Source organism: Orcinus orca, chromosome 20 (genome assembly GCF_937001465.1).
Source record: "Orcinus orca chromosome 20, mOrcOrc1.1, whole genome shotgun sequence".
In the NCBI taxonomy this organism is placed as follows: domain Eukaryota; kingdom Metazoa; phylum Chordata; class Mammalia; order Artiodactyla; family Delphinidae; genus Orcinus; species Orcinus orca.
Genome location: NC_064578.1, coordinates 51,169,361 through 51,184,936, shown reverse-complemented (window position 1 = coordinate 51,184,936; position 15,576 = coordinate 51,169,361). Strand labels below are relative to the sequence as shown.

Genomic DNA, 15,576 nt, shown 5'->3' with positions numbered 1-15,576 from the left:
TTTCTAAGAGTTTGGATTTGGTCCCATTGAGTCTGAGATGTTGGTTAGAAATCCAGATGGAGATAGCAGCACAGAAAACTAGAAATATGAGTCCTTGAGTTTAGAGGGGAAGTCACAGCTAGAGGTAGACATTTTGGGGTCGTCATCATCCCAGAGTATGTTTAAGCCATCAAACTGGTTAAGGTCTCCAACGGAGTGGGTGTAAATAGGACAGAGAGGAGGGATAGGGCCTTGGGCACTGCAACCGTTAGAAAGTGAGTTGCTACATTTTCTGTTGCTGCTGTAACATATTACCAGGAACTGAGTGGCTTAAAACAGCACACATTTTAATTCTCCTACAGTTTCCGAGGCCAGAAGTCTAAAATTGTTTTCCCTAAAATCGAGGTGTTGGCAGGGCCACATACCTTCTGGGGGCTTTAGGGAAAATCATTTCCTTGCTTTTTCCAGCTTTTAGAGGCCACCTGCATTCCTTGACTCGTGGCCCCTTCCTCCATCTTCAAAGCCAGCAAGGCAGCATCTCCAATCTCTGACTCTAAGCCCCTCCTTCCACTTACAAGGATCACTTGTCATCTTTTTTTTTTTTTTTTGCGGTACGCGGCCGTCTCACTGCTGCGGCCTCTCCCGTTGCGGAGCACAGGCTCCAGGCGCGCAGGCTCAGTGGCCATGGCTCACGGGCCCAGCCACTCCGCGGCATGTGGGATCTTCCCGGACCGGGGCACGAACCCGTGTCCCCTGCATTGGCAGGCGGACCCTCAACCACTGCACCACCAGGGAAGCCCCATTTGTAAGTGATAACACTGGGCCCACCTGTATAATCCACAGTACTCTCCCCACCTCAGAACGCTTAATCACATCTGCAGTCTCTTGCCACGTAAGGTTAACATATCCACAGGTCCAGGATTAGCGCGGGGACATCTTTGGGGGCACTTACTCTTCTCCCCGCAGTGGCTAAGGAAGACCCCTCACAGGAATCCAGGAAATAGTAGACACTGAGGTGAGGGTGTGGTTTGAAGGAAGAATTTCAGTGGAGCAAGGAGTCAGATGTTTCTAATGCTGCTTATGGGCCAAGATGAGGAACAAGAAATGACTTTTGGATTTAGCAGCCCAGAGGTCCTCGGTCCCCTTGATGAGCAAGGTCCAGCTGAGTGATGTGGGAAAACTTAAAGGTTCAAGCGGGGATGGGAGGAGAGACACTGGAGGTGGTGCCTTGGGACAGTTCTTTCTATGACTTCTCTGAAAAGGGGAGCAGAGAAATGGGGCGATAGCTGCTAGGAGCACGTGGGGTCAAGAGAGGGATTTTTGTTTGTTTAGGTAGGAGGAGTCACAGCAGAATTGTAAACCGATAGGGATGGTCTAGTAGAGAAAAGTCGATGATGCAGGAGAGAAGGGAGAGGCGTGCTGGAGCATGGGGTTTGAGGAGGTGAGAGGGCATAAGATCTGGTGCGCAGGTCGAGGGTCTGGCCTTCAGTGAGGGCACAGCTGGGTGGTCTCAGTACCGACAGCTGGGAGTCGGAGCGCCTGCGCGCAGGCGCAGTTGCGGAGGCAGATAAGGTGGTGGGAACTTGTCTTTCTCCCGATTGCTGCCATTTCCTCCGACGAGGAGGAGAGTGGAGGCGGTGCCGGCGGCTGGAGAAGCTAGTGTGAAGTACGGTCTGGGAGAGCAGGAGGGTTGAAGGGTCTGGGGGAATGGAGAGAATTGGGGGAATGGGGGAATGGAGAGAATTGGACCGCAGTCCGAAGGACCCCTGGGGACCAGTCCAGGTCCGTTCTGCGGGCGCAGGCACAGGGTAGGTGGAAAGTTGGCTGGAATCAGCAGCTTTGGGGTTTTGCACGGTGAGACGGAGGGCGGGAGTTAAGAGCAAGAGAGCGACGAAAGACGGTAATGGTGCACCGGAATCCACCCGAGTCAAGGCAGGAAGGGGGGACGTGATGCGGAAGGAAAGTGAAGAGGAGGATTGACTGGTTTGTAGACTTAGGGAAGGACTGAGAAACTTATGGAGTTGGGTTCCTAAAGGAAGTTGGCTGGCAATTTAGGGGTGGTGGTTGGAGAATAAATAGGCTGTTTGAGATATAAATCAGCATATAAATGGTATGTAACGCCAGGGCCCTGAGCCCTGAGCTTTGAATCAAGAAATTGGGTTTTAGTCGAGTTCGTTAATTCGTTTGTTCGTTCGTTCCTTCCTTCATTTTTTCCAGTCTCCTTGTTGGAGTGCTGAGTCCTATTTCATCCTTATTTACTTTGAACATTTTTTTTTTTGGCCGCGCCGGCGTGTGGGGATCTTAGTTCCCTCAGCAGGGATCGAACCCCTTGCTCCCTGCATTGTTAGCGCGGAGCATTAACCACTGGACCACCAGGGACGTCCCGTACTTTGCATATCTTTGACAGTGGGGCCTGTGAGGTTTTTCAAGAGCAGGGACTGGGTTTCCTTTCCTGTATTGTCCCAGAGACTGAAAGTCTTGGGAGCCCTGCAGTGACTTCTGTGTGAGGCTCTGTTCTTCCTTGTGTGGAAGTGAATTTAGGGGCTCCCTGGCTGGTTGGGAAGAAAAGATCTTGACTTTGACAGATAATTCATGTCCAGGATAGATTAGAACTTTCTCAAGTGAGGGACTCGTACCAATACTACTGTTTTTTGAGGGGGAAAGGGGCTGGGTTATTCACTACCTTACTGATTTTCATGAATTCTGAGCTTTGGGCTGTATACACAATTATATTTTTATTCCCAATTTTAGGTTACTTTTTCGCCTTTGACTCATAAAAACTTTCAGACAGAAAAGTAGAGCAACTAGAATAATACGCCACCACCTCGATTTTACAGCTGTTAACATTTTGCTATGTTTGCACCGTCTGATTTTCTGAATAAAAAAATTTAACGTTTATTGTAGAAGTTTCAAACATACACAAAAGTAGAGAGTAGTGTCATGAATCCCTGTGTACCCATTACCCAGCCCCAGGAATTATCAGAATAGTTCATTCTTATTTCGTCTATATGCTCCTTAATTCCCCCCAAAAACCCTGAATTATTTTAAAGCAAACTTCAGGCATTTGCTGAAATAGTTGAACTAGTTTACAGACATCATGACATTTTGTCCCTGTTTATTTCAGCATGCTTCTTTAAGCAGTAAAGGCTTTTTCTGATTTGAGTTTCACACATTAAAAAATTAACAGAAGTACTTAAGGAAACTGGAAGTGGTGTGTGGGTATGACATTAAATAACACTAACGCTCATAAGGAGAAAGTTAATCCCTTTATATTCTCTTTCAGTTTGTCTTAGAAAGGCTCCGTTTGGTGCAGGGTGCCTTTCACAGCCCCCTCCAGCACTTGGCTAGTTAGCGCTTTGAACAAAGAGAAAGCAGCAGGTCTGGGCTCAGAGCCTCCAGCAGCCAGTGCTTTGAACTACAACCTAATCATCTGGTTTTGTTCTTTTTATTTTTGCGGCTGTCTCCTATTTGTGGCAGGTGTTGCTGTTCTGCCTGTGGGAGTGACAGAAATGGGAGTGCAGGGTGCCTAGGATCTGGAGCCAGGGTGTCTGAATTTGGATCCCCCGTTTGCTGCTCACGAGCTCTGTGATTCAGGACAAGTGATTTAACCTTTCTGTGCCTCACTTTTCTCATCGGTGACATGGGGATAACAGTTGGAAATGCTTGAGTGGGTGGTTGGGTAGTATGGGGTCACATTATCGTTGGTACAGTTGTTATCTCAACAGCCCCCAGATCTAGGGCCACCTCCATCTCCCTCGATCCCAATATGGAGGGACCCCTTCCTTCCTCACCCTCAGAATGTTAGTGGTTAAGGACACGGACTCTGGAGCCAGACGACTGGCTTTGGATCCTGGCTCTGCGACTCATTAGGCTGTGTGGCCTTGAGCAGGTTACTCGACCTCTCTGTGCTTCTGTCACCTCATTTGTAAAATCAGGACAATGATGAATTGTAATAGCTTTTGCATGAATTAATTCATATAAAGTTTTGGAAGAGTGCCTACCGCCCACTAAGCACCCCAGTTCATAAGAAGTTGATTCTTTGACAGAAAAAATAATTCAGTGAAAAAAAATCCAGGGTTTCCCTAGATATGGTGGAAATTGCCAAGGTGGTATGAAGAATGTCTGAAGGTTGGGAAATAATTTTTGGAGGAGATGGGAGTGAACCAGGCACAGCCCCATGGCTCCGGAGCCCCACATCTGTTTGGAAAGTTAAACTGAACGTAATCTGGGGACCACGGGGTGGATGCAATAAGTGTGATGAGAGAAGTACTAATTAACCACCATGAGAGGCCAGGAAAGTGAGCTGCTCTTCCAGCAGGTGCCCCCGGGAGGCTTCCTGGCAGCCTATCAGCTCGGAGCTGGGCCAAAGGGGACTGGCCCTGGGTGGGGGGGCGGGCAGGGCCTCACCAGAGGGAAGAGCCAGTGGGGGGCTGAGAAAGAGAATTAGAAAAGTTATCTGGGGCTTAGATTTACTATTTAAAAAAAAAGTCAAACAGGTAATAAATATGTATGGTTCAAAATAAAATCAGGACAGAGGTACACAGTGACCAGTTCGGCTCACAGCCCGTCACCTTGTCGGCCCCAGCCACTTCTGTTGCTTTCTTGGTTATCTTTCCAGAGTTTCTGATTGGCTGAAATAAGCAGTACTAACGAATATGTATATTCTTATTTTCCCTTGTCTTGCAAAATCAATAGCATATTATATCCACTGTTCTGCCTCCTTTATTATTTATTATTAGTTAAAATGTTACTAGATCTAGGCCTTCTTTCTATAGCAGTAATAGTGCCTTCATTCTGTTTTGTTTTTTACTTTTTATTTTGAAATAATTAGAGACTCACAGGAAGTTGTAAAAATAGTACACCCATCTTCCCCCAGAGGTGACATCATTTTTTTTTAAATTTATTTTTAATTTTATTTTTGGCTGCATTGGGTCTTCATTGCTGCACGCGGGCTTTCTCTAGTTGTGGCGAGCGGGGGCTACTCTTTGTTGCAGTGCGCAGGCTTCTCATTGCAGTGGCTTCTCTTGTTGTAGAGCACAGGCTCTAGGCGCACGGGCTTCAGTAGTTGTGGCTTGCGGGCTCAGTAGTTGTGATGCACGGACTTAGTTGCTCCGTGGCATGTGGGATCTTCCGGGACCAGGGCTCAAACCCGTGTCCCCTGCATTGGCAGGCGGATTCTTAACCACTGCACCACCAGGGAAGCCCGTGACATCTTATATTAGTGTAATCCAGTATTAAAACCAGGAAATTAGCCTTGGACAGTACTGTTAGCTGGATTCTAGCCCGTGTTCAGTTTTTACATGCGCTCCTGTGTGTGTGTGACTGTCTCTGTCTATGCAGTTTGATCCCATGCAGAGATCTGTGGACGCACCACCACAATTGAGATACAGAACAGTGCCGTCTCCCCAGAGGAACTCCCTATGCTACCTACCCCTTCACAGCCCCCGCCCCCTGGCAATTGCTCATCTCCATGTGAGTTTTGTCCTTTAGAGAATGTCATGTAAATGGAATCATCCAGTCCGCACCCTTTTGAGATTGGTGTGCCCCCCACGAGGGTCTTAACAGTATACCTTAGAAACAGCTCAACAGCTGATTTATTTAGCCCTGTGGGTATGATTTGATGAACTGCCATGTCTCACAGCCATTGTAGCATATTATATAATCAATGCAAAAATTTTTTTCACTAACCTGAAAATTTAGCTAAAAAAAAAAACCCAACTGAACAAAACCTTTTGGTCTTCAGTATGTCATTGTATTAGACAAAAAGCAGGCTCCATACGGTAAAGGAAGCGCCTGTTCTCTGACTCAGACCCCTTTTCTTCACTAATAAATCTCACCAGCAAATCATTTTGGTCTGTAAAAACTGGAGTTTCTTCTTGATGGGGAAACTCATGTTTCTGATTTTGTGGGGTTTTTTTCTTTCTGAAAAGAAGTGTCAATGTAAATAATTGAGAAACGATCTATAATGGGAATAGAAAAAAAAGAGTTTTATTCGAGCCAAACGGAGGACTGTAGTTCAGGAGACAGCCTCTCAGTTCTGAGGAACTGCTCCAGAGAAGCATGGTTTTCAGCACAGTTTTATATCTTGTTAGAACAAAGAACGTACATCAAACACGACCGGGAGTACATTCCTTCAAGGTTTCAAAAAGAGGGAAAAAAAAGATTAGCATGCAGACACAGTGAGTCAGTATGGCCGTGGCACCTGGGAAGGGAACCTTGTCTTTGAAGGGCTACTAGCCCGGCTGTCATAGGAAGGGAGACATTTATCCCTATCTTCAGAGTGGACGTTCTTTATTTCTGGTAAATGCATTCTCTTCTTTAGTTGGTTAAAGCAGCTGCACGTTGTACGTTTGACAGGCCATATGATGGGCTGTTCAGTGAGTGTCAAGTTCAAGCCAGGTGATGTAGATTTCAGGGTGATTTCCCCAAACCTCAGTGTGTGAAAGTTTCTGTTTTGATCCCTGCACAATCAGTATCCTCACCAAGTTATTTGGATGTCTACTTCAGGAACTGCCCACTGGAGAAGAGGAGGACAGGGGAGGGGAGGATTCTGACGCCATCATGCAGCGAAGTATTATGTAAGTACCCTCCCCACACCCCTGCCCCTGCCACCGGCTTACATACTCCAAGTTCTCTGCTCCCCTCTCTGACTCTGCGCCTTATCTTAGAAGAACTCGGGTTAGTCTTCACGTAGGGATTTCCAGGAGTTGAGCAGTACGGAAAGTGGGAAAGGGAATCAGAAAAATAGGTAGTGTAGTAACCAGAATTTTTAGTTGCAAGGTTCAGAGACCCTGACCCCTGGTTCTCAATCAGGGGCAGTTTTGTCCCCCAGGGAACAACAGACATTTTTGGTTGTCACCACCTGGGGGGAGAGGGAATTTCCCACTAGCATCTAGTGGATAAAGACCAGGCAGGCTGCTAAACATCCTACAATGCCCCGGGTAGCCCTCCACAGCGAAGAGTGATCTGGCCTGAAATGCCGGTAATGCCCGGCTTGAGGAACCCGGTACTCAGTCAGGCTGGCTTCAGGAAAAATAGAAAAGGAATTCTTTGGCTTGTGTAGTGGAAACTTGGCTTTTTAAAAAATTAATTAATTAATTAATTAATCTATTTTTGGCTGTGTTGGGTCTTCGTTTCTGTGCGAGGGCTTTCTCCAGTTGCGGCGAGCAGGGACCACTCCTCATCGCGGTGCGTGGGCCTCTCACTGTCACTGCCTCTCTTGTTGCGGAGCACAGGCTCCAGATGCGCAGGCTCAGTAGTTGTGGCTCACGGGCCTAGTTGCTCCACAGCATGTGGGATCCTCCGGGACCAGTGCTTAAACCCGTGTCCCCTGCATTGGCAGGCAGATTCTCAACCACTGTGCCACCAGGGAAGCCCGAAACTTGGCTTTAATAGTCAGATCCAGTTGTCCAGACTTTCTCACTGGGACTCTGTCTCCATCATTCAGCTCTGCTTTCTTGGATGTTGTATCACTCTGGCAGGCTGTCTTCCTTAGGCTTTTAGTACCCTAGAGTCAGCAATCCCGGTGGAAAGAGGTGGTCTCTCTCCCAGCTGTCACAACAATATCTAGAGTTAAGTTTCATTGGCCCACCTTGGGCCGCATGCCGGTCCCTGAGCCAGCCACTGTCGTAGCCCCAGGGATGTAGGGCCTTGAGTGGCCAGGCCCAGGGCCTGTGCCCTGGTTGTGGGTGAAAGGGCAGACCCACGCGAACCATAGGGACTGAGAGAATGTGGGGGAACAGGCATCACAAGAGGAACGTGGAGGGCTATTCCCAGAAGGAGGGGATGGATTCTAGACAGATCCAGACCTGGATGTCACCCACAGAGACCTGGGAGTTGGTGGCTTACACAGATCCTACGCTGCATTTTTCTCAGGTGATGAGAAATCTGGGGACAGTCTCTCCTGGGATGATAGCACTTTTGATTGCTTTCTGTCACCTTGCTTTATTTTATTTTTAAATTTTTTCCTTTTTTGGCCGTGCCGTGTGTGGCATGTGGGATCTTAGTTCCCTGACCAGGGATCAAACCCATGCCCCCAGCATTGGGAGCGCAGAATGTTAACCACTGGACCATCAAGGAAGTCCCTATTTTATTTTTTAAAGATTAAGTAAACTTTTAATTTTGGAATTATTTTAGACGTACCAGGAAGTTGTAAAGTTGTACAGAGAGTCCCTGTACACCCTTCACCCGGTTTCCGTTGTTGACACTTTACATCACTGTGGTCCACTGGTCACAATAAGGAACCAACAGGGATACATTCCTTTTAACTAAGCTCCAGACTTCATTTGCATTTCACCAGTTTATCTGTTAATGTCCTTTTCTGTTCCAGGATCTGATTTGGAGCCATGTTGCATTTAGCTGTCATGCCTCCTCTGGGTGACAGTTTCTCAGGCTTTCTTTGTCATGACACCTGTAGCCTTACCCCCGGTTTGGTTTGTCCGCTATTCTCATAATTAGCCTGGGGTTTTGGGCACTGAGGTGAGGTGCCCTCTCATTGCCTCATATTGGGGGTGCACGACGTCCCCAAGACATCGTAGGCAATGTTAACCTTCCTCTCTTGGCCAGGTCCCTGCGACGTCAAGCCCCTGTTTTTCCCCTCTCAGTACTCTGCTCTCTGGGGCAAGCCACTCAGCCTCATCAGGCTCAGGTAGAGGGGAGGGCACCTTTATCTTTTTCAGAGCACGTAACGCCTTTGGACATTTTATATTTACCTCTTTGCTAATGTCTGCCTACCCCACTACAGTGTCAGCCCCTCCAGGGCAGGGGCATATGTGTCTGGGTCATTGCCCTGCCCCTAGCTTCCAAGGACAGGCCTTGGCACGTAGTAAGTGCATAGGTAATCCCTGTGGAACGGAAATCGGGGTGTGTCCTGTCTCAGGTGAGTGGCAAATTGGGGCAGAAAAATAAGCAGAGCGTTGCCTCCTCCATCTGATAAGCCTCAGTTTTCCTTATTGGCCTAAGGGGGTTGTTTGAAGTCTTCTGTTGCGTCCTGGGACGGGGACGGGCATCGGAAGCTGTGGAATGTGGGGTGTGTTAGAGGGGTTGTTGGTTCTGTTATCATTCACTTTTCCGCACCCCACCCTCTGCTCCTCCAGGTCATTTTTCCAGCCCAAGAAAGAGGGCAAAGTGAAGAAGCCAGAGAAGGAGATATCCAACAGCACCAGAGAAACAGAGTCCCCTCCAAAGTACGTTCTGGGGCTGGGATGTGGTGAATCTGTTCCTTTTATCAGTCAGGACCTGGCTCAGAATATCTCAGGGCCCCATAGGGAAATTTTTGACTCCGGTAACTGGACAAGCCAAAGGTAGGGTCATCTTCAGGCACAGCTGGATCCAGGGCCTCAGAGTTGTCTTCAGGGCTCCGTCCCAGTGTCTTGACTTCATTCTGGAGCAGACTGCATGAGGCAGAGACCCTGCCACTGGCCGCATCTAAATAGAAGAGAACAATGTTCTTTCCTCCAGCGTCCTTGTCACAGATTCTCGGGAAGACCCTGCCCCTGGACTGGTCAGCTTTCCAAAGCATGCACTCAGGGTAGATTTAGCTCACATCCCCAGTTTGGGACCCTGGGCAAGTAACTTCACTTCCTGTACCCCAGTTTCCTCACGGGTAGCAGGGTATCATGATCTGTGTCAGGCTTTCTGTGTGGCTTTGATGCATTAACACACTAACAACTTACAGAACAGTGCCTGGTTCATGAAAGATGCTCAGTAAGTGGTAAGAATGAGGTCATAATTTATCAACACTCTCGACTTTAGATCTGCCCCTTTTGTGTTTGCACTGCTATATATACACACTTATTGTGTGTGGTTTTATTTTCTGTGACATGTTTTAATGTCTTGAAAAATAGAGATCATACTGCATATATGGTTCCTGAACTTGCTTTCTTCAGTGACAGTATGACTTAGAGATTTTTTCCACTCCTGACCACAAAGGACCCTCGGATCCCTTTTACCTTCTGCTTTGTGTTCCATTTTATGGATGTACTGTAGAAATTATTTAACGTCCCCCTACCGATGGGTATTTAGGTTGTTTCCACTTTTTGGCTGAAACAATCCATGCTGCAGTTTAGTCTGTATGTGTGACTTCTTGGGCACACGTGCAGATTTTTTTTTCTAGCATAGATACCCACATGTGGAATTACACATGGTAATTATTAATACATCAGCTCAGAAGTAGGTAAGTAAAAATTTGAAGTGCTTCCAGTTTTACTCTCCAGAGAAACTACTATTACCAATCTGAGGTATATCCTTCCATACCTTTTTTCTATGCATAAAAACATACGTGCGCCTAATACAGTTAGTTACGACACATAGTAGGTGCTCAATAGGGAACTGCTGAATGAATAAGTGTTTCTCACACTTACATATTGGATGGCAGGGACTCTCATTTTGGTCACTGTTATATCTCAAGTCGCTGGCACATGCCTGACATACAACAGATAATAATACACATTTCTAATTTATTTTTAAATAGGAAAAGCAGGATTATTCTGTATGCAAGTTGCAGGTATATATGAGCAAACATGTATCTTTTACATTCATGGAATCATACTGTATAGATCCATTTAGTCAACAAATATCTACTGAGAATCTACTATGTGCCGGGCACCTAGACTCTGTGGGTTTAGCAGTGAATAAAATCAACAGCAACTCCTCTCACAGATTTGACAGTCTGCTTTCTCTCCCCACAAAAAAATGTCTTAGAGCCATCCACTTTATCTAATCTCACTTTATTCTTTTTAATGTTCCATGACAAGAGCGTGCCGTCATTGACCTAAGTAGGGAGGTGTTTGTGTACATCTTGGTCTTTGTCCAGACCGCGAGCTTTATGAGTGCAGAAACCGGTAGGAATCAGCTGTGTTCTCAGCCCCTTAAGTGACTTCCCTCAGCAGGCATATTGGTTGTATTTTGACGGCCGTGTCTGTGTTCCTTACCAGACTGGGAGTGCCTCAGAGCTGGTGTTAGGGGAGTCGTTGGGCTGCTTTACCAGTAACCAATGTCATGGTGACTTGGTTAAAGTTAAAATTGCCTCTTTCTCACTTGAAAGATTCTGAGCTGTTTAAGCAGTTTGGGGCAGCTAGGCGACTCTGTACCACTTGGTGGTACTGGGACCCAGGTTCTTTCTCTCCCTCTCTCTCTGCTCTGTCCTGCCTTCACCTGCATTGTCAAAGGGGGTCAGCAAGTCGAAGTTCTAGGGATAAGAGAGCAGTGAGGACAAGCAGTCAGGAGCAGGTTGCAGGTGTCAACATCCTATTGGTCAGAACTCATCACATGGCCATACCTGGCTGCAGGGGAGGCTGGGAAATGCAGTCCCTACCTAGGGGACTCGGGCTTACATGACTGAAAGAGCGTCTCCAAAGGGATGTTGGAGGCCAGTCTCCGCCCTCAGTAGGGACTTCCCGTGCTCCTCAGCACCACCCATCACAGCGTGGGCACACAGGAGGCCTCCAGAGAGCGGGATGGGTGGATGCGTGACTAAGAGTATATGCTGAGAGGCCCCTAGAAAATGTTCATTGAATGCTTGAAAGGCAAGGAGGGGAATGAAACATAATGAAGGGGCTGGAGAATTTGGGAGTAGCGTCCCCACTCTACCTGCTGGAATAAAACCTCCATTTTCTCATCCTCCAGGGTGGCGCTGAAGGAGCGGAATAGAGTGGTACCTGAGGGCGACTCTCCAGTGAAGAGGCCAGGGAGGAAGATGGCCCGGGTCCTGGGCAGTGAAGGGGAGGACGAGGAGGAGGAAGCCCCCAAGCCCCCCAAAATCCAGGTAGGGCCCCAGCAGCCTGCCCACATTTACCAGAAGAAACCATCATTCCCAGTGGCCTTTGGAGCTGAGAGCAGTGGCTGCTCAGGAGAATTCTGGAGATGATGCCCCAGCGGGGGAGGAGTTGAGTGGTCCTGCCTGGTCTCTGTGCTCCTAACCCCGCCTCTGCCGGGCGGCTGGGCTCGGCTCCCTGGCCTGGGGTGCCTGGGCAGCCTCAGCTGGCACGAGCAGCTCCCGATAGATAGCCCTCGCCTCGTAGGGTGGCCGTGAAGGTGCAGTGAGTCGATTCACATACGGATCAGAGAAGAATGCCTGCTACAGAGGAAGGGCTCGGAAATCCGTCCAGTCTCTCCTGTTGTGGGAGGGCTTTCTATCTTCAAGTGCATCGGCTCACTTGCTCCTCTCATTTAAGTCATTTCATGCCTGTTGGCTGCTCTGAGGATAACGTCTGAAGTGCAGCACTTCTCAGTCTGTCAATGGTGAAGTGAGCTCCTGTCTCCCCCCTGCTCAAACCCCCTGGCGTTGCCAGCTCAGGCCAAAGCTGGTTCTTACAGAGCCTCCAAGGCCCCTCAGAAGCCGCTTCTTCCTTGTCATCTTCGTCTTTTCCTCAGCTAACTCTGCCCCAGGGTGCTTCTATACTGTTGCTTGCCATCCCTAGATGCCCTTGTCCAAGTGAAAGCCCACATTCAGCCAGTGGGAAGAGCAGGACACTCCACTTGCCTTTAGGTGAATGTTATTTGAACCAGTGGACCTGTATATCCTTACATTGCATTGTGTAGACCTGGGGCTTCTGACCACACCTAGATGTAAAGGAGGCTGGGAAGTGTAGTCCTCGGGCTCCTGAGCACACCTAGCTGCAAGGGATCCTGGGAAGTATAGTTTTTAGTTGGACCGTATTACGCCTAGCTAAAAATCAAAGATTCTGTTACTTTAGAAAAAAAAGAATTGTTATTGGGGTCCATAATAGGGACAGTCTGGGACCATGAAACTACGCAGGATGGTGGAGGGATGGCCCAGGTAAGAGGGGATGAGGCCTAAGTGGGGCTGAGTCCCTCTGTACTCTCAAGTGCTTGGAAAATGACGTAGCTGGGGGCTCCCTCCTTCCTCCTCTCACTCAGGAATTGCTCTTTCTCTCCCCTTCCAGAAGTGTGCTCCAGATTCCCCACAAGTCTCCCCTCCCAGTCCTGGCACACTGCCTGAGAGCAGCCCTTCCCACTCTAGCACCTCTCCCACGGTCGTCTCCCCGTCAGGGATCCCGAAGCGTCGCACGGGTAAGGACCCCCTGGCCTCGCCCTTTCAGTTGCCTGTCTTTGTCCACACTTGGATTTCTGCATCATTCAGCCATCCTCGTGACAGCCCCGATTTTAGCGTTGTGGTTAAGAGCACGGCTCCACCATCCACTGGCTGTGTGACCTTGGGCAAATGACTTCCCTTCTCTGGGCTTTATCCCTAAAACGACTGATAATTACAGTACCTCCCACCCAGAGATGTTGCGAGGATTAAAAGTGAATACGTGTAAGGGCCTGGAACTGGGCCCAGCCTACAGTAAGCGCTCAGTAAATGCGGGTTATTGTCACTGTGATGTGTGCAGTGCTGGAGGCCACACAGCTCACTGTGGGAGCCCAGGGGAGGGCCCCTGACTCAAGGGAGACTTCTAGGAGAGAGCTTAACCAAGCTGAGCCCTGAGGGACAGAAGAGGAGTGAGCAGGGACTGAGGAGGGGAAAAGGCCTTGGGGGCACTGATGGTAGGTGTGTTGGTGCTCAGAGCGTGGGGTTGGGGACAACGAGCAATGAGACTAGAGAAGGTCCATGGAAAGCCCGTCTGAGGAGCGGCGCCTCTGTCGCCAGGGGGGTTGGGAAGATTTTTACACAGGGGAGGGACAGGGGAGAGACCCTCCACATGACGCAGGGTGATACGGCCTGCTGAGATCCTGAACTGTGGTGATTGAGGAACTAAATTTTTTTTTAATTTTTATTGGAGTATAATTGATTTACAGTATTGTTAGTTTCTGCTGTACAGCAAAGTGAGTCAGTTATACATATACGTATATTCACCCGTGTTTAGACTCTTTTCCTGTGTAGGTCATTACAGAGTATTGAGTAGAGTTCCCTGTGCTGTACAGTAGAGGAACTGAATTTTTAATGCTACTTTCATTCAATTTAAATTGGAAAGCTGACTCTAGTTTCAATTATTGAAGCCTTGCAATAATTTGATCAACTTGGATATGTGACGCTACTTTCTCAACGGTAAATTCCATGAAATCTAAACACATCGAGTATTTCTGATGAAAATTTAGTGCCCAATTGAGATGTGCTTTTAAGTGCATCGGATTTTGAAGACTTAGCATAGAAAAAGGAATGTTACTCATTTCTTTTAATATTCAAAACATGTTGGAATCATCATATTTTGGATTTATTGGGTTAAGTAAACGATATTGTTCAAACAATTCTCCTGGTTCTTTTTCCTTTTCTCAGTGTAGCCACTAGAAAGTTAAAGATGATGTACGTGGCTCACTGCATATTTCCACTGGTGGTGCTGGTATAAGGAAGAATAGTGGTAACGCCGGATGCTAGGGGAGCTCTGGATTGAGGGCCTGAGGAGGCGCCATCTGGCCTGAGTCTTGGAAGATGGGTTAGGGTTGGCTGTGCTGAGAATGGGCGGTTGGGAAGGGTTGCAGCCAGGACAGCCCGTGCAAAGGCCTCCAGGTGGGAACAGCACGGCACACGGGGGAATCGCATCCACCTCGGCGTCTCTGGGCAATAAGGTGTAATTTGGGGAGCAGGAAGGGTTTGAGGATAGTGTGTGGTGAGAGGTGAGGCAGAGAGGAGGGTGGCTGTTGGCTCCTAAGATGAAGGAACCTGCTCGGGGTCACACAGCCAGGAAGCAGGAGCGGCCTACACGGCAGCCGTGGCTGTGGGCAGGCGGAGGAGGGCAGGGGCCCAGAGCCTTCTCAGGGCCCCATCATCGCGGGGTCTGAGCTCACCGGGGTGGGGCAGGCGGGCCGGCAAGGAGGCCACACTGAGCCCTTTGCCTTCCCAGCCCGGAAGCAGCTTTCCAAACGGACATTTCAGGATGTCCTGCAAGAGCAGGGCAAGGACGAGGACGGAGGAACCAAGAAGAAGAGGAAGAAGGAGGAGGAGGAGGAAGAAGGTAAGGCCCTGGGGTTGGGGACTGACTCTTTGTGTGTGTGTGTGTGTGTGTGTGTGAGAGAGAGAGAGAGAGGGAGAGAGAGAGAGAGAGAGAGAGAGAGAGAAAGTGTGATCTGGAGGGGCAGGGGCCTGTGGGACTGACTGCGTGCGTGTGTGTGTGTGTGTGTGTGTGTGTGTGTGTGTGTGTGAGAGAGAGAGAGAGAGAGAGAGAGAGAGAGAGAGAAAGTGTGATCTGGAGGGGCAGGGGCCTGTGGGACTGACTGCGAGTGTGTGTGTGTGTGTGCGTGCGCAAGTGTGATCTGGAGGGGCGGGGGCCTGTCTGAGAGGGCAGGCTGTGAGGACCCCACTGATTTGACACCTCTGTCCAAGAATCCACACGAGTCCATCAGAATCCCACAGCCCCACCCGGGGAATTTTGTCATGAAAACATTCTGGAATACATTCGTTTGGCCATCTTAATTCAGTACGAATTCATATGCAGCTTCTCATTTTTCTCTTCTATTTTTATGTTTCTCATATGGAATATATTTTCCTCTAAATGGTTTGTTTTTTGTTGTAAATCTTACCAGAAAGCAGAGAGGTTCGCAAACTTCCAGGGCCCATGGTGCCTTAGCAACTTTTTCACGGTGCCTCAAGGCCAATACCTTTACTGTTCGGTTTGTTAAGTTGTTATGTCTGAACAACTA

The 15,576-nt window shown here is 48.5% G+C and overlaps 1 protein-coding gene across 2 annotated transcripts in view; it reads left to right on the top strand.

Moving 5' to 3' along the window:
* Positions 1–15,576, top strand: part of LIG1 (DNA ligase 1) — a 42,001-nt gene that overhangs the window by 3,271 nt on the left and 23,154 nt on the right. For both annotated transcript variants that reach the window (XM_012533476.3, XM_049703657.1), the window contains exons 2-6: positions 6,487–6,557; positions 9,075–9,164; positions 11,605–11,743; positions 12,885–13,011; positions 14,781–14,891. In XM_012533476.3, coding sequence (XP_012388930.1) covers positions 6,541–6,557; positions 9,075–9,164; positions 11,605–11,743; positions 12,885–13,011; positions 14,781–14,891 — 484 coding nt within the window. In that variant the 5' untranslated portion in view covers positions 6,487–6,540. The remainder of the gene's footprint in view (positions 1–6,486; positions 6,558–9,074; positions 9,165–11,604; positions 11,744–12,884; positions 13,012–14,780; positions 14,892–15,576) is intronic.